This window comes from Primulina huaijiensis, chromosome 8, assembly GCF_012295235.1.
Source record: "Primulina huaijiensis isolate GDHJ02 chromosome 8, ASM1229523v2, whole genome shotgun sequence".
NCBI lineage: Eukaryota > Viridiplantae > Streptophyta > Magnoliopsida > Lamiales > Gesneriaceae > Primulina > Primulina huaijiensis.
The window spans coordinates 19486852-19505258 of record NC_133313.1 but is presented as its reverse complement, the minus strand read 5'-3'; the positions used below and the strand labels follow the sequence as shown (position 1 = coordinate 19505258).

Here is an 18407-nt window from a genome sequence, read left to right as displayed (position 1 = left end):
GATGCACACGCGTTGCATATATTATTATTATTTTTAGTTTGATCAAATAATACTAAAAAACTAACACGAAATTATTTTCAATTTAGAAGATTTGTTCGATTTAAAATGAAAGTTTTTTTTACGTAAAATATGGAGCTAGTGACTTAATGAGGTTTTTAATAGTGTAAGAAGAGTAATTATAAAATTAAATATTTCGATGTCCTCTAAAATAGTTACTCTAAGTATCTCACACTTAATAATATAATATAAATAGCTAATGATATTGAAATGTGAGAAGAATTGATCCCAGCGAAACATAGACTAACTCGATTTGGTATATATATAAAGCAATGATAACCTGCACACCATTCTCCTGCACACCTGTGGGCGCCTGTCTACGTGGTACGCCCACAACCACACAAAATTTTTTGTTTTGTTTTTTAAAAAATGNTTTATTGACTCACATGATATCTGGCTCTTCATGTGTGCTCCTACTCATTTTACCAATTCCATCAACTTTACTTTTGCTCTTTTCTAATTATATATATTAATTTTACTTAAAAAAATTGTGATCCTTCATTTAATTTGGCATGAAAGAAACATATATAATTCAAAATTTTTTTTAACCTTTTCAACAATATTTTATTTGACGATCTCAATTTTTAAATCTAAAGTATCAACAAAATTGTGTTGAAATGAAATTATAGAGAGTAGTAATGTTTAATTTAAAGAATGTCGTTGGGTCATGATGGCTGTGATTTTATTATTCCAAATAAATAATAATAATATAATAGTTTTATATGAAATTTCAAATTATTTATTTATTTATCTGAAATATAATTAGTATTCAAGTTGACAAAGTGTAGTGTTGGTTAATTTGTTGTGAGCTAGCTTTCATTTAATAACATTAAATAATTGGAAACTGAATTAGATACACTCATGAGAGGTCTCTAAGCTCACTACCGGGTTTTGTTCATGTCATCCTTATGGATAGCACCCTTATACACTCATCATATGACACGTTTACTGAGTAGATATATTATATATGATCGTTCATTCAATCATGATATATAGTAATCATTATTTATTATTTAGCACATGTATTATGTATTGAGTTGATGACGAGACATATTATATTAAATTAAATAACTTACCTCATAATCCTCCTCGATCGTCACTATTAAAACCTATCATTTTTGCATATAAACATCATCCAATGTCCAAGAAAATGAAGATCCCTTCCATTTTCAAGAATAGAAAGGCAATGCAACCATGGCAATGGCCCTCATGCAAGCATCCCAAAACCCTTTCTTTTCGAGCGGGCGATCATGACAACATGTTCAAGACCGTTAACTCTATGTATCTCGACCCGACCTACGTGGTGGAGACCTCGGAATCTTGGTTCACCAATACCTCGGAAAGCGCGAGCTTTTCGACCGATGAGTTCTCCCAGCCCCAGGAGAACACGAATTCGGGGGCGGAGTGGTTGGAGACGGTCATCCGTGGGGTGAGACTATCAGAGAGGCTGTTTTTCGAACCCAGAGACACGAGTTCTATACTCAAAGTGGATGAGAAGAATCATCAAGGAGCGTTGCCATTCAAAGAAAGCGTGGCATTGGCATTGGAATCCAGTGATCCCTACACGGATTTCAAGAAATCCATGCAAGAAATGGTGGAGAGTCAAGGGTTAAAGAATTGGGACTGCTTGGAAGAGTTGTTGGGATGGTATTTGAAGATGAATGGGAAGATGAATCATCGTTACATCGTCGGTGCATTCGTAGATTTGCTTGTTGGACTCGCTTCTGTCTCTCCTACTACGGAATCCTCCGCCATTCTGTGCCGTAACTCAGACTCCACTTCCTATTCGTCGGCCGCGTCATCTTTCTCGTCTTCTCCACTCTAGATCTCCGACCAGAAAGAGCCATTGACGAGGAAAATATTGTATTACAACCTTAACTTTCAATGCATCTTAATTAATTTTGTGTGTATAGTAATTAATATTTCACTTAATTAGAACCTGTAAAAACAAGTTTTCCCCCTATCTCCTTTTCTACACACAGTTCTTTGAAACATAACTTATTTTTGGATTCATGACGTACGAACATCTGGTAATTTTATGGAATTTACGACACATATCAGTTCGAATAACAAAACATCAAATGTGTTTGCAGCCTATGAATTTTCTTTTCACAAATTTATGAAAGAGATAGGAATCACTACCTAAATATGGTGGACAAATTATAGCTAGCTGTAGGAAAATTTGAACCGACTGGATGTTTCTATTGCATGGATGGTCCTTTTGAAACATATGGAGCAAATTATTTCCAAGTTGCTGAACTACCATATTTAATTAGCATTTTTAATTTTGAAAAGTTCTCGCAAAAAATAATATTAATGCATCATTAAATATTTTAAAACATATAAGAAATAAATACGTAATTAAATTCGAAGTCTTTTCATTTTTTTTAAAAAAAATTCAAATTTGTACCCCTTGAAAATATAAACTAAATTTAAGTGTTTGCATTTATTATATCATTTCATTTACTTTCGATTATAGTTTTGTATATTTTATATGTTTAATCTCACTACTTTCTATATATTAAATAAAATATAATTTCTTTTAATGTTATATTATATATTTCAACTTTTTAAAAGAATGTCGTAAATTTTTTAAATATTGACTGTAAATAAATTGCTATTATTATTGTGTGTATCTTAATTAGAATTTTTTTAATATAAATATTTTAATTTATCCTCAAAAATAATTAAAAATTTTAATAAAAATTTATTTATATAATGAATTACGAAAATTGTGACAATTGTTTTTAAAAAGAGTTGATATTCTTAATTTATTTTGTGTTATCAAACCACTTCATGTTTAAATATCTTTTCATTAGCAACATTTCTACGCAATCAAATTAACAAAATCAATTTAACGTTAACCTAATTTAAACACTATCTCAAATGATATTTTGACATAACACTACAAAAAAACGGTTGGATTAGCGACGGTTATAGGATAAAGCGACGGTTTATCAAAAACCATCGCCTACTAAATTAAAGGACGGTTTATGAAAAATCATAGTTAATATTGCGACTGTTTGAATTAATCCGTCTTCATTTTGTGTGACGGGTTTTTTGACTTTCGCTGTTGGCGATGTTTATATTTAAGTTCGTCCTAGGCGATGTGCGACGGACCTTCGCAAAATTCGGCAACGGTTTATAGACCGTCGCTATTAGCGACAGTCTTAATCGCCACACGCGACGGTTTTGCATAACCCGTCGCCGATTCTAGATCGGCGACGGTTTACAAAATCTGTCGCTTTTGGCGACGGTTTAATTCCAAACCGTCGCCAATAGCAACGGTTTTATCAGAAACCGTTGCTATTGGCGACGGTATAACTTAAAACCGTCGCTATTTTAAAAACCGAGGCTATGATTCTGTATATATACCCAGTTTCGCGAACATTTTCTTCAGCGATTTTCGCCTTTCTTATCTGGTAGTAGCGAATCAATTTTTTTTCAGTTTCGATTTTTTTACTTTGTACTAACATTTTTTCGTATTAATTTCGTAGATTTGCTCATCGGTGTGACCTTCCAGCGTTACGTGGATCTGCACATCTTCGCGCACGTCAGGTTTTTAAAGCGTTTTCTTTACAGAAAATTTAATATTTAATTTTAATTTTTGCGTAGTATTTTATTTATGAATTTTAGCGTAATAGATTATTTATTTTGTAAATAATGGGTGAGTTTTTTTTACTAGATAATTAAGTTAAGTTGATTAAAAACAGTCCTTTCATTAAGCTACGATTTTTTCAAAAACCGTCGCTTAATATATCGACGGTTTTGTCAAAATCATCGCTTAGTATATTTATTAATTAATAAAATATAGATATAGATAAATATTTTATAGTTTTAAAAATCTAAGAAAGTGAAATGATTAGATATGATGGTCATAATCGAATTATATTTTATAAATTTTCTACAATAAACTTTCATTATGTTTTATGAAATGATGATATAAGAAGGATGTATTTGTATTTGTTTAATTAAAATATTTGCTAGAGTTTGATATTTGTATATATTATCGAAGATAATCATTTTTAAAATAAGAAAATATTTTCATTTTTTTTAATAACTTTGAATATACTAAAAAAACTTAAATTTTTTTTAAAAAATTAATTAGTAAGTGAAAAAATTGTGGGATACTTTTATTATTTTAGAATATATTGGCTCAATCACCACCCAAACTCTACTCGTCGCCGCCACTGTTCGGCCCCTTCGCTTCCGATACGCTTTTGGGATTTTCTTCTGCCAGTTTTATTCTGTTCCACTTCTTTTACTGGTGAGGCCCAGGGAAAGAAAGGGAAGAGTAATAAGCTATGGATAACACACTGTTTGCTTATAACGAAAGCCTAACACACGAATCCGACGACTTCAAAACTGTGAGTTGGTTAAGCTGGGATGACTGGCGGTTCGTCAGAAGATCTCTTTTCTCATCTTCTCCAGATTTAGTTGCCTCTGCCCTTCAAAGAGTAAGTACTTTATGCAATAATTAATTTAGCATTTACTTTATGTCTATACGATTGAATAAACATCGTTTTTTTTTTTTTTTGAGTTTTTTTAGATACGGACGTGGCAGAGTAGGAGCTGCATTCCTGTGGCGGTTGAAGTTACAGCTTCGATTATTAAAACTCAGCAGCAAGATCCGTCCTTAAGGTAATCCTTGTTTTTTTACACATTATAAAAGAAGCATCTTTCGAGTTGGATATGATTAATCTGTGATAGTGTGTATGACTTTTTGTCTAGTTTTGTGGAATTCGGAAAAAAATAGGCTTCTCGATGCTTGTTAGTTTTTCGTGGACCCATTGAAACCGATCCTTTTTTTTTTTACCTTCATTTGTTTGGTGAAACTGTTATGCCTCTCAGTAAGTAAAATCAGCAATATAATATGCTAGTTTCGAAGGCCTTTTGGTTCGTTTGTTTTTATCTAGTAAAAATTTTAATGATGAAATTCAACAAAGTTGATTTTTTTGAATTCATATGTTAGTGCCTTGTAGAATTTCAGCTAGAGAATACTTCTTTAATATTTAGAAAAATATGTGTCCATTATTTAAATTATCACTTATTTCAAATGAAGTTACGCATGACACGATAAGTATAACAAGCATTCTACTCGATTACCTTAATGCATGTTTTAAATCCAGTTGATAGGTTGCTGAAGGAATCTTAATTTGATAGTGTACGTGGTACATTACTTTCTACTTTTCTCTCTATAGTTTTGTTTCTGTGTTTTAATCACAGACATGACTTGAATGAAAGTGCTCAGCAGTCAGAGGAAGCGTTGTCCATGCAATATTGCATGGCAATTATGAGGTAGCTATTCTATTTTCTGTTTTCAACATTTTGATCTTTAAGTTTGAGAATATGTTTAATGTTATTTTCTTTGGTTCTTTTTGTTTTTTCGGATTTCTAAAGGCTCGTCAATGGCATAATTGAGAAAACACGGATAAAGAATGAAATTTCAATTGGTGAAGCAGCTAATGCCATTGGCATCCCACGAATGCTGATCGACATTCGTCATGGTGAGTAACCCCTTAATATATTTTTGGTTGAATTTTAGTTTTGTCTTCTTTTAAATTATCTCAACAGTTATTTCATATGTCAACACGTTTGTGTTTGTTCTCTTACCTATGATCTGTTTGTGATATCGGGATACTTGTAGAAGGTTCTCATCGTGATCTCCCTTCTCTCCGACTTCTCCGTTGTGCCTCAGAAAAGGTTAGTTTTGATTCTAACTAATGACTAATAGCTTGTTATCGGATATTATGTTTTAAGTTTCTCTTTATTTCTCGATTGTTTTCTGCATAAATTTGTTGTGATTTTGGCTTTTCCTTGAAAACATTGGCTATGTTTGGATCTGTTTTTTGTTTTTTCCGCAAAATAGTTTTAGGAAAATAATTCATGGAAAATTTTTGGACAACTTCATATATTTTCTGTTTCGTTTTCCAAACATATCCCACATTTGTGAGGAAATATTGTATGGGATTATTTAAAATTTTGTTGATAAAAAGGTTAATCTAGCTAGCTTTCTAAATGACTAAGGGGAGTTCTATATGTTGTAGATTTCCCATTCTAACATATATTGCATTGATCATTCTTCATGTCCCTGCTTTTAATGTCTCAAACACACCTTATTCCTTTTCTTCAGAAACCTTGATCTGTTTGCTATGGAGGCCGGTGGACATGTTACCTTGGAATGGTTACAGAAATAACTTTGGGGAAACATTTTAATCTTGCCATTTATCTATTCCCTGAAAAACAATTGAACATCTATGTTCTTATCTGTTGAAGTTTCTATACCAGCTTATAATGTGATCTTTGAGTTTTATATAGTGTAATTGTATCTTCAAATGGCTATTGCTGTATGTTTTTGAGATATGGATGCTTTTGGATCTGTTATTTAACTTGCAGGCAAAAGATTGGTTAATATCATATTATTGGGAACCTCAAGAAAAGGTCATTCCTAATCAAAACATTCAGAAGGAAAATCTCGAGAAAAAAATTAAGCATCGACTACAGAAAGTTACTTTCTGTCGTAAAGCAAAAATAGCTGTACGAGCTAGTAATTCAAGTCTGAAGGGAAAATGTGAGTTGAATTTTTTTTTATCTTTATTTAGTTGAGTCCTGATGAATTTGCGTCATAATTACTTCATTTATGACCGGAACATAGTTAGTTAATTGTTTTTACCAGCCTGTGTATGTACAATACATCTTTCTCCCCATGAAAATCAAATTATGCAGCCTCTCAAGATTCACCTAGGTCGCATGGATTTTATGAATTTATAAGAATTTAGATAGTTTATAGTTTTGGTTCGAACTTGATACGAAGTATTATAATTTATAACAGGAAATAAAATTCATTTATTGCTTAAAGATTTGAAATTGATGGTTTTAAAAAATAAATTTTTCTTCTAAATGATGGATGAATGCCAAATTAGTGCAAAGTGACAAATCAGTGGCATATATTCCATAGCTAATAGTTACCGAGGTGTATTTGGATGAGTGAAGTGGGATTTTATGGATACTTTTATTTCAATTATTCTCATACCAATTTGTCTTGAACATCATATTCACATGATAGGATAAGTCTATTGCTGTTGAAAAGCATCAGGTGTAGCGTAGATTGATGTGTTACCTAATACGTATGGATTTTACTTGAAATTTATATGGCACCCATGTGTATAATGAATAATATAGTGGTTATGCCACATTAGGTTATGGTGTACTGTATAACAAAGCACAAAATAAATTTCTTTTTCTTGCTGTCGGAAAGCAATCATATTCTAAATTTGCTGAACCTGAGCGTATGATTTTTATTTTGTATTTATGAAAAACTTTTGAATGTATAAAAACAAGTTTAACTTACCATTTATTGCTTAGTTTATTGGGATTTTGCATTGTGCAGCTTAATATTATCTTATTTTCGCAAGGGCCCTAATCTGTGTGGGGGAAATGCTCTAACATTTCAGGTTATAAGAGCCAACTTAGCAAAATGAAAAACCGGCATTCCAAACTACTGAAGAAAGTTCTGCTTTTATATTCTTCATTTTCTCCTCAAGTGGCACATGTTCTGTTGGAGTTCTTGCTTAGTGCATTAGAATTGTCCAATTTAAAAAAGCACTCGGAATATTCACAAATTGAACAGAGTACTGAAAATAAGCAAACTGCATATGATGACTGGAAATCTATTGTCTTGAAATTATCCAGAAGAGAACCAGAATTTCTTGTAACGCTTGCTGACACCATTCTTGAAAAGATGGAAGGTAACTAAACAATTGTTTTTCACCTTATTCTCGCGTGTCTGTAGGGCATGTAATGTTGGAATATCATCCATGGTTGTTTATGTATCCACTAAGAGTTCTATTATGCATGTAATCTTACTGGCTGTCTTTGTACAATTAGTTCGAAGAACCCATCTTGTATTTTCATCCGTGGTTTAATGATCTTGTGAATCTTCATCAGGGGAACACCGGCTTCTAGAGAATTCACTCAAAGCTCACGGATTTGAGTTATTTTTGTGTTTGTTTGAGTCGCTTGTTCCACATTTGAAGATCTTAACTACTGGTAGTCTTGAAGAATCTTCAGAAAACCAAGGTTTTCTGGCTGTGAAACGCAAAGCATCTTTAACTGGACTTCTCCATAGATGTCTTTTGATATCCTTTCCTGAAAACAAGCAACTAATGGGATCTGCCTTAATTATCGCACGTCTGATCGGCGACTTCTCTTTTCTCCATAAACTTAAGAAACTTTCTTTACTTGGACCATCAGATTTGGAATCTAACTCTAATCCTCCAGGTGAGGTCATCCCTCTTTCTCAACTAGAAGATTCTCTCCTTCGCGCTCAAGAGAAATTTGAGTTGATCAGACAGTCTCGAATCAATGGCAAGGCTATAGAACCAAAAGAATCCAACTCGAGACCAAAGAGCTGTCGAGGTGTGGTCAAATCGTGGAAACCCTGTCCCATTGGCATGCTTCCTTGTACAACAGGTTTTTCGGGCCGTCTTCCGTTCTTTGACTGCACCAATGAAAGCTCGGAAGTAGTAAAATTATCCAAGAACAAAGAGTTTAGGGAACTGAAGCAATGCAACAAGAGAAAAGTTGAGTTCGCCATCCAAGACTTGGATGAGAATTCTATTAAGAAAGTGAAGAAGACTGAGCCAGATTGTGAATCATACAATGGGGGCCATATTAGTCTAGAAGGTGTTAAAGGGCATCTGATGATTGATGGAGTGCGGACGAAAGTTGGAGAGGAGGAGTTTTTTGCTATTGCATCTTCAGTAAGGTTATTAGTTTGATTATTATTGTGTTCGTCTGAAGTTTCTCTTCATACTCTATTAGTTTAGGGAAGATATTGCGATTTATCATCATTTTTCATAGTAAAACTAGCACCAATTGTTTGATGTTATAATGGACTCATTTATTTTGTGTGTGTGTGTATTCATTTTGATTAATTTTAAAATTGTTTACAATTTTTGTTTTTTTTTTATGCATGCCAAAAGATGTTAGTGTGTGTATATATATATATATNTAAAAAAAATCTGATTATTATTCCCAAACATATACATATGCACGTGTCTGTTTTTAATTAAAAATATTTTTTTACTCTCTAATACCTTCGTTTTTCAAGTGACCTCGAAAAGAATATAGCGAGCAAAAACAAGAACCAAAACATGAAAAAAATTACATGTACTTTCAATAAACGGATTTAATATCATACAATACATTATACATTGAATGATTGAAGAGATATAATCGATATGGAAAACATGCAACCCTACTCTAATTGATGATACAAGAAAAATAAATTAGTGACAGAAGAAAACGCAGAAATAAAGACTTCTGGGCATATAAAAAGCTTCTAAAAATGTGTAATCAAGACTTACCAAAGCTGCTGTAACACTCAATTAGGTATGTATCCTAGTCATGATTTGTCCATATTAATCAGGCATAATAAACTTCCAAAATTAAGACAAGGTTTGCTTGCAAAAGATAGCAGCCGAAAACATCCAGACGGATCAAGAGTTCTAATCTATCCTCGATACAAGAGTCTGGGGCCCTTCGTAGATTTGATCGTCGGTGTGATCTTCCAGCATTACGTGGATCTGCATATCTTCGCGCACGTTAGATTTTTAAAGCGTTTTCTTTACAGAAAATTTAATATTTAATTTTAATTTTTGCGTAGTATTTTATTTATGAATTTTAGCGTAGTAGATTATTTATTTTGTAAATCATGCGTGAGTTTTTTTTTACTAGATAATTAAGTTAAGTTGATTAAAAACAGTCACTTCATTAAATTAGCGATGGTTTGTATGTAACCATCGCTAAATTAGCGACATTATTTTTCAACAAAACCGTCGCTAATTTGACGACGATTATTGAGAAACCGTCGTAATAGAAGGCGACGCGACCTCCTGTTACGGGCCACCAAACCGTCGCTAAAACCGTCGTCTAACAGCCCCCTTTTTTTGTAGTGTAACAATATTTAAAATTTAAATATATTCATTATATTATATCTATAATTTTAAATAATTAATCAAAAATTTATGCTTATTAATTTTAATCATTAATTAGGCTTCGTGCAGGGGCTATCAATCCAGATGCAAGTGTAATAACACCACTGTCTGTAAAAACTCATCCACTGTACTGTGGTCAAAATCTCGATTCCTCCAAAACATTGAATGACTATCCATAAAATATGAAGATCTCACGCAATCCAAAGATATCAAGTGATCGAGTTTTACTCGAGAAAGCCAAAACCGATATTTGTTGAAGAAGAAGAAGAAGAAGAAGAAGAAGAAGAAGAATTGAAGTGTACATATATTTGACAAAGACAACACAGCAATTTTCTATCAGAAGTTTATATACATTTGTCCAAACAACATAAGATTGTGCCCGGATGTTGAGTTATTACCATACATTCTCCACGTGTATTTCTCATCCGGACAATGATCAAATTGTACTAACAGAGTAATCGAATATGGATGAATCATGTTATGTATCATATCTATAGCACCAATCATCCCATCAAGTTTACTACTTTCTTCTCATTATCTTACATTTTATACCAGCAGTAGGCACAAAGCACAAAGGAGCTATTGTTGTTTCTTGAACACGAAAGGATGTCAGATAAAGACTCATGATTTGAGAGAGGGATGCGGCATAGGTATAGGGCACAACTCGATGAAATAAAATTTCAAGTTTTAACATCTCAGGGCAATATCCTCGTATGTAATGACGCGCTAGCAAGCGAGACTACCACAGTGAAGTTCAACCCTCAAGGAGTTGCACGATATACTGAGCACAAATCAATAAGTTTTACTATTTAGTGTTTATCTCATTTATGGATTTCCACCAAACTAACATCGTGTTGTGTTTGGGTATTCACATAGCATAATTTATAGAAAGAAATAAAAAACAAATAAAAAAGTGGGCCAACAAATCATAAAAGTTCCACTTATCATGTGTGTCCCGCTTATATTCGTCAAATCATAAACTTTGGTTCAAGTAATAACCCAGATCTCACATTTGCTACTAGTAGAGCAGGAACAAACAGCTGGAGTTCATAAACATAATATTAAACAACAAGTCCCGCTAGACCACTCAAAGAACCAGTAATTATGACAGAAATTTCAAAAATCAAAAAGAAATTTAAATTCATGTAATGATATACCAGGAAACTCAAAAGCGGCTCCAAGCTACACTAACTTGAAGGTCAATCAAAAGCCAGGAAGGGCTCACTGACTCATCCTAATCCGAATCCTCATAAATTTCTCCTTCATCAGATGGCTCGTCAAAGGTTCGCATATCAAGTTGGTAGCGAAGAATTCCACCAATGCCACCGAATCCTCGGCAAAACTGGGATCCTTCTTGAGATCTATTCGTGACAAACTCAAGCGCGCAGCCAAAGTTTTTGTATTCATTGGCAAACCATTCGAGTAATGGCATTTTGTCTTGAACCTCCAATTCGGCAGAAGTAACCGAATCCTTGAAGTTGTTCTGGTCAGTCTCTTGATCCTTGGTCAAGTATTTAATGATAGTCTCATTGGTCACGCTGTTTTTGAAAACATAACGATTTACATCTAAGTTTTCCCATACAATTAAAGTTTCAACGGCTCCCATTTCTAAAGCTTTTATAGTGTCATCCACACCAAAAACATATTTTCCAGTGTCTTGACTGATTTCTTCAAAAAATTTCCCTATCAAACGCTTCTCTTGTATAAACTTCACGTTGGATAGAATCTCAGCAGATAATTCAATGGCCTGATTGAATCCATTTTCCCCTCCATATGACACATCCGCCACATTAAGTATCTTGGCTTGCAGACGAGGATCAAACATGTCAGATTGACTCAGCTCAGTTTTAAAATCAGCAGAACCGGCAAGTATTAGCCCTGATACATTTGGCTGACTGGTAGTAGGATTAATAAAGAATTGAGTTGCAAGCTCAGCGGTCTTCCGAACATAATTATGGCGCTTTTCCATTCGAAGACGAGCAAATCGAAGAGCTGATTGCCCACCTCTTCCGTGTTTTTTGGGAAGATCAACCGTGAACTTGTGAAGCACTTCGCGAGTATTACCACTTAAGGTCCCGAAAAGGGTACCATTGCCATCCATGACAATAAACCCAAACTTCTCATCAGATTCTAAGAGCTGAGCCAGAGGTTCCGTGTGAAATTTATTGTCACAAAGGTACAAAGAAGCGTTTATGGGCTTGAAAGGCATAAAGTCAAAGGTGACCTTTTTTTCTTTTCCATCATCAGTGACAACAGTTCCAGTGTAAAGAACTAGCCCATTCGGGGGTACTTTGTTGTACAACTTAAGCCTCTGCTGCGCAGATGTGATAGCACCTAAAACAGATTGACGATTCACCCTGCTTTTAATATTTGAAGCAGTACCATATTCTTCAGCCAGCATTTTCGTGATCCGGGAAACTTGATCACCAGGGGGAATGATAAGGGATATCATGCTAGTACCATTTCCTCTAGCAGACTCCAAAGCCTTGATCAGTTTCTTTATTTTCCATATTTCGATATTCTTATCATTTTCTTGACCATCAGTCATGGTGAATTGTCTTGTCAGCCGCAAACAACCTTAAAAAAGAACAAATGAAAAAATAATGTATATAGAGATTAAATCATTAAAGAGAAAAGGAGTAAAAGGCCCAAAAATTAGAAATGCTAAAAGGAAAAGGCAAATAAATGTCACCAAGAAGGAAATATTATATCACGATATAGAGAATTGTGTTTCAACCTTCGGACAAGAGAAGCGTTTCCTCCGCCATATTTCCAAACAAACATTTAACAATGCAACAATTCATGATGCACATCTTAAAGCATGAAAAGCTAGGAACAATACCAGGAAAAATAAAGTTAACAAGCGACTCTTTTAACGCTGCAAATTGATGTGATGGACTGTTTTCCACAATTCACATACTTTTCCCTGGGGCCCTCTATTTTATGGTGGGCATGAATTGACATGACAGGATGAAGAGTTCGAGACCCTTGCATATAATCGATATGGGCAATCTTACCTTCAAAAACCTGTGTGCATGCCCGTATGAGGGTGGTGCTGTACGCGCATGGGAACTTTCCATAATACACTTTTACACATTGGCAACCCAACGAAGATGCGATCCACCAACAAATAAATAAAACTTTAAATTTCGGATGTTCATTGTTTCAATTTTTGTGCCCCTAATAACAGAGTCACTCCCCCAAATTCTATAGAGAGGCTCCCGTATCCTATTTTGGACCCCTTTCCCAGAATCCCTGGATCAGGCCCTGCCCTTATGTATGTGTGCACGCGCACACACATTCACACAAAATTCACACATATGTATGTCAGAATGCAAGTGTTACTACGTTGTAACACATAAAGGATTCATCGTGTGCTTTCTGCCTTCACGACTCCCTTACCATGTTGCGTGAAAGGAAAACAAAATCTTATCCAACAAAGGAGTCAGGCAACTAACAATTTTACTATAATTTTCCCCTGGAACCATAAAATGACCAAAAAAGAAGAAGAAGAAAACTTATGAATAACAATTCCAAAATTATAAGTTTCACCAGAAAAAACCTCAACACCTTGATCAACTCACTGAACGGGCCTTGTCATTTTACCACGTTCATCCATACCCTCCTCATCAATCTCTTGAATACACATGAAATAGGGCGGGCCCGAGAGTCAAAAACAAATCGAAAACAAAAACCTAGAAATCCCGATATAAGCACATAAGAAAATTCTAAATTCAGACCCATCAGAAAAGGGCTGAAAAGATTCAAACTTAACATCAATTCAAACCAAAGGATACACTAAAATAAATAGAAAAGCGATGAAAAACACAGTGATTCGTATTAAGCCAAACATGTTTAAGCAGAAAAATCATCCAAGCACATCAACCGCCGAGATGTAGCTGACTCACCTGAGATGGGAAGTTTAATTTGTGAACGAGTTTGAAAGAGTTCCTTTTTCTTTGCAATAGCAACCGCCGCCGCTAACCTATACAGCGGCTCCGATTAATAGAATTGTGAAATGCCTCTTTGATAAAATTCCTCTTTGATAAAATTCCTCGTATTTATACTATTTTTATTTTTATTCATTTATTTACAAAGCTCAATTATATAATAAGATTATTAATAATTTAATTATATAAGTAAAAGAATAAATTTACATTAAAATTATTGTAAAAATATGCTTTAATGGTTTGAATAAGAGTTTAGTCAACTAAAAGATTGTTGAAATTAATTTTTCTCTATAAAATATTACTAGTATTTATTATAATTATGAATTCTTTAATTTATTTTAAATGTAAAAAAATAAACTTTCCATCATGTCAAAATAAAATCGAAATATTCGTCCAATATTTACTAATTTAAACAGAGCCAGAAATTGATTAAGGGAGGAGCTAATTTTTTTGAAAAGTTAATGTACGAATAAAATTTATAGAATATAAAAATAATAATTCGATTTTACCTATAAAAAGTAATAATTCAATTGGATTTGGGTCAATACTTAAAACTAAAATTCATTTAGATTAGGAGTAGAAAACAATTTGTTTTTATTAAAAAATATATCTATTATGAGCTTAAGTAGGTTTGAATTACGTCAAACACAAAAATTATTGTGAGATGATATCACAGTTTAATTTTGTGAGACATATTTTTTTTATTTTTGATCATCTATGAAAATATTATTTTTTATTATAAATATATGTTACAATATAGGTAGGGTCGATCCGTCTCACGAAATACTTACTCGAAAATCGACAATATTATATATTAGTTTGTAAAACTGTATAACGCATGAAAGGAAAAAAAAAAACAGGGGAACAATTGTGTATAAGGTTAGACTAAGATCCGGTAATAAAACTTACAACCTGAAATGTTTCAGAAGTATACCATCACCCCGTGTATCAAAGATCGAGAACTAGTCTGAAGTACAAAACATATAAAACAAAACAAAGATTTTGCACTTTTTCGGTTTTCTTACAACTAAAGCACCTGAATCTTGAACACAAACTGCTCATCCACTAGCTCTAAAATCCCATTATCAGACACTGAATGATACTCACCTTGATTGTACTCTTCTGTTGCAATATTCAGATCAAGCAAGCCACATTCTTCCTCTATCTTTTTCTCATGAATATACCTTTCTTTGATTGGAGGAGAACAAGCTCTTGATGCAGAACTAAAGCTTTCACAACTGAAAATGACAATGGCATCCTTGAAAACAACTTCTTCTTCACTGTCTGATAGTGTAAATGTCCCGTCCTTGATCGCCCTTTTGAAGCGCTTGAGAGAAAGGTGATCCATTTGATCGAAATCTTCCAAGAAAAATACCTGGCTGGGATTCTCCCGAACGCCTTCCAAGAATCTCTCGAACGGGCTTCCACCGTGCTCATTTCTTGCCCTTTTGTTGTTGCTTACTTCCTCAGTTGAATCGGCTATGGTTGACGAGAAACTACTGAGATATATCGGGTTGAAACTGTCGTATGAACCGAATATGGTCCTGGCAAGTTCTCTGGCAACTGTTTCTTTTCCATCAGAATCAACTCCTAAGAAAAGAAGCCAACTTTCTTCTCTGTTTTCTCTGTTCTTGATCATGTTTTTCTTGCTTTTCATCATCCCGGACCGGCACTTTAAGACGGTATTTGCTATCTCAGGAATTATCTCTCTCTGCCACGGAGCATTCTTTCCTAAAGTTTTGCAAAGCATTTTTATGTTCTCCGAGTTAAACTCTTTAAATCTGTGTGTTAGCTCCATATCTCCACTTGTTTCACTAGAGGAAGCCGAATTAGGACTAGAATTCGGGTTAGATAAGAGGTCCGGTTTTGTTTCTGTTAAGTAGTTCTTAAAACATGGTTTAGAAACTTCGGTTTCGTTATCGTGTAGAAAGATTTGGGGCTCAATAGGTGTATTGTTTGGCTCAAAGATTAGCGGCCAATCTAGAAGGCTTTTTTGAAGCTTAGATTTGTTCTGATCATTTGAAGATATAGAGGTCGAAGGAGATCGTGAAGGTAACTCGAAAACTACTTTTTCAAGAAAATGCGGCTTTTTATGAACAGATGTGCAGATTGAGTTCCATTTCTTGCAAAGATCTTTGATTTTTTCACATTCCTGAAAACCATAAAGTATAACAAGAAAAATATGAGATACCTATATGCACATTTCATTAATTACAAATATTTTTTTATTCAAACTCGAAAGAACTAAGTTTACCTGATCATTGCTAAGTTGTTCCGTGTTCTCATTTTTGTACTGCCGGAGCCATGAAGGCAAGTTTGAGCTGCAAGAAACAGCGCTGAACTCTTGTTTCGAGCTCGTTATACCTCGAGCTTCTCTCTCGAAGTTTGCTGAGCAGTCTGAACAGCAAACCAGATGTTTCTTGACTCCGGCCTTTTGAAATAGCCACTTGGAATCATCAACTGCCTCTTTGCTGAACCGATCATACGTTTCACTGCATCAAATGAAATAAAAGTCACATAAAACAATCATCCTGTATCATTATCCAGATTCCAACAACCCATTGTAAAAGATAAGAAAAATGCAAAAAAAATTACCCATCGAGGCTCAAACTAAGCGCCAAGCTGCTATTATCTTGGATTGTAAGAGGATAAAGGCTCCAAAGTGTCTCTAAAGAAGGGTGACCACTTTTGCATTTTGCATAAGTTTTAAAGTTAGCAACTCCCATAAGCCATATTCTTCTGTTTTCTCCAACTCCATTGATTAATCTGCTGAGTTCCATCATCATATACTCCACAGGGCATGAGTAAAAGCCTTTTCTTTGCTCTCTATGCTTACACCAAAACTCAGAAACCCAATCAAGATTTCCCAAGTACAAAACCGCCCCACTATTTGCATAAGCTTTTACAATGGACCTCAGCTCTCCAAGCTTCACTTCAAACTCTTGTTTCGAGATGTTTTGTAGCGTAAAAAGTGGGACACTTATGAATTGCACGGACTTCATGACACTAGGAACGTCTCTCCTGTCGAACTTATCGATCACTTTCCGAACAATCCTCTCCGCAGTAGATGAACACTCACTAACAATGACAGTGTTTCTTCTTTTCTTGTTCATCAATGCCTCAAAAACACTCATCACATCATCATTCTTGACTAAATTCTCGGTTCTGCCGAGAGAGAGACTGTTTCCAAGAACCAAGGATTTGGTAATTTCTTTGGAGGGACAACTTAAAACTGGACTCTTAGACCTACAAATCTCCAAGGAAACAGATTGTTCCACATTGATTTTCACTTGCGTGCTTGAAAATCCAGCTTCCCTCATGACTCGACTAATGCTAGGATCATCTAAAATCGAAATGATCAGCTGTTCAATCTCGATTTTGAGTGCTAAAATCGGCTGCTGCTGCTGGTTTTCAATCGAGCCACGACGTTGGTGTGCTTGAGCTCGTTTAAACGCTGCGATAAGGGCGTTAGAGAGAGACGGAAAATGAGAGTGAGGGTTTGAAAGAGGGATGGAAACAGCGGCAGGAAGCCGATTTAGAGCAACATTGAAGCAAAGTTCAAGTGCCCTACACTGGAGTGGATGGGAATTGGTTTTCAGGCAAGCCCTTTTAAGCAAACATGTGGATGAGGCAAGCATAGTACTTGCCACATGAAGAGGAGTAACTTGTGCATGTCCCCTCCTTCGAGCAAAATTTATCGCTTGCTTAACAATGGCTGCTGATTCGGGACTTAGAGATTGCTGAAGTGTGTATCCTCCACTTCTCATGGTTGTTTCAAGATTTGGAGTTCTCAAGATATATTCGAAAGCGCCGGGTTCGTTTCTAAGGATGTTGTGCTACTTTCTTGATGATAGAAAGACTAGGTAGGTTATGGGGTTTCCTGAGTACTTTCATAAGTTTGTGTAATCTTGGGTATGTGCATGGGAAGTTGGAGTTTTAATAAGAGATCAAAGTGTGAAGTGTGTTTGTGCTTTCCTTGTTGCTGTTAGTTTTGCATGCTAAAGTTATTTTAAAGAAAATTTGTATTAAAGGTGAATGCATGTGAAACAAAGCTAAGTTGTCTTGCATCTTTTACCAGTACAGGAGATAAAGCTGGATTGATAAATTTGAAGAAGTTAGATTGCTTTCTCTTTTTTAGAAAGTAACAACAATATTTGGTGCATAAAATATGCATACTTCATTGGTACAAAAGGACTCAAAATGGGTACAAAAAGAAAAAGAAAAAAAGAGTAGCTAGCTGATANATAATGTTGTCCAATATTTTAAATCAAATGTGTGAATTTTATAGGACTTTTTTATTTTGTTTGGGCTCATAAATAATGTTGGTAGAGTCATGATTAAGACATTATTATGTGACAACTTAGGAAAAAAGAGAATGAACATCAACAGTAACCAAAGCCTG

General features: G+C 34.5%; 4 protein-coding genes across 4 annotated transcripts; 2 read left to right on the top strand and 2 right to left on the bottom strand.

Annotated features, from left to right (window-relative positions):
• The first annotated feature begins 1136 nt into the window (after positions 1 to 1136).
• On the top strand, positions 1137 to 2055 carry LOC140983345 (transcription repressor OFP13-like). Its single transcript, XM_073450358.1, has one exon. It carries the CDS (start codon positions 1196 to 1198, stop codon positions 1880 to 1882), a length of 687 nt encoding a protein of 228 aa, XP_073306459.1. The 5' UTR covers positions 1137 to 1195; the 3' UTR covers positions 1883 to 2055.
• Positions 2056 to 3962: 1907 nt separating this feature from the next.
• On the top strand, positions 3963 to 8969 carry LOC140981992 (uncharacterized). The gene is made up of 8 exons (XM_073448404.1): positions 3963 to 4514; positions 4607 to 4698; positions 5284 to 5355; positions 5458 to 5564; positions 5705 to 5760; positions 6454 to 6628; positions 7512 to 7805; positions 8005 to 8969. Exons 1-8 carry the CDS (start codon positions 4362 to 4364, stop codon positions 8835 to 8837), a joined length of 1782 nt encoding a protein of 593 aa, XP_073304505.1. The 5' UTR covers positions 3963 to 4361; the 3' UTR covers positions 8838 to 8969.
• Positions 8970 to 10981: 2012 nt separating this feature from the next.
• Positions 10982 to 14093, bottom strand: LOC140982978 (eukaryotic peptide chain release factor subunit 1-3-like). Its single transcript, XM_073449793.1, has 2 exons — positions 13964 to 14093; positions 10982 to 12632 (listed from the first exon to the last, which is right to left on the bottom strand). The coding sequence occupies exon 2, from the start codon at positions 12601 to 12603 to the stop codon at positions 11290 to 11292; it is 1314 nt and encodes a 437-aa protein (XP_073305894.1). The 5' UTR covers positions 12604 to 12632; positions 13964 to 14093; the 3' UTR covers positions 10982 to 11289.
• Positions 14094 to 14864: 771 nt separating this feature from the next.
• Positions 14865 to 17982, bottom strand: LOC140983594 (protein SMAX1-LIKE 3-like). Its single transcript, XM_073450688.1, has 3 exons — positions 16601 to 17982; positions 16260 to 16497; positions 14865 to 16157 (listed from the first exon to the last, which is right to left on the bottom strand). Exons 1-3 carry the CDS (start codon positions 17770 to 17772, stop codon positions 15033 to 15035), a joined length of 2535 nt encoding a protein of 844 aa, XP_073306789.1. The 5' UTR covers positions 17773 to 17982; the 3' UTR covers positions 14865 to 15032.
• Positions 17983 to 18407: the final 425 nt, after the last annotated feature.

Bases quoted from the DNA above. Each gene is read 5' to 3' on its own strand.
- LOC140981992 (XM_073448404.1), top strand. From the start codon at position 4,362: ATGGATAACACACTGTTTGCTTATAACGAAAGCCTAACACACGAATCC. The intron at 4,515-4,606 runs GTAAGTACTTTA...GAGTTTTTTTAG, and splicing joins TTGCCTCTGCCCTTCAAAGA to ATACGGACGTGGCAGAGTAG. The intron at 4,699-5,283 runs GTAATCCTTGTT...TTTTAATCACAG, and splicing joins CAGCAAGATCCGTCCTTAAG to ACATGACTTGAATGAAAGTG.
- LOC140983345 (XM_073450358.1), top strand. From the start codon at position 1,196: ATGTCCAAGAAAATGAAGATCCCTTCCATTTTCAAGAATAGAAAGGCA.
- LOC140982978 (XM_073449793.1), bottom strand. From the start codon at position 12,603: ATGACTGATGGTCAAGAAAATGATAAGAATATCGAAATATGGAAAATA.
- LOC140983594 (XM_073450688.1), bottom strand. From the start codon at position 17,772: ATGAGAAGTGGAGGATACACACTTCAGCAATCTCTAAGTCCCGAATCA. The intron at 16,498-16,600 runs GTAATTTTTTTT...CATTTGATGCAG, and splicing joins CTTAGTTTGAGCCTCGATGG to TGAAACGTATGATCGGTTCA. The intron at 16,158-16,259 runs GTAAACTTAGTT...TATGGTTTTCAG, and splicing joins AACAACTTAGCAATGATCAG to GAATGTGAAAAAATCAAAGA.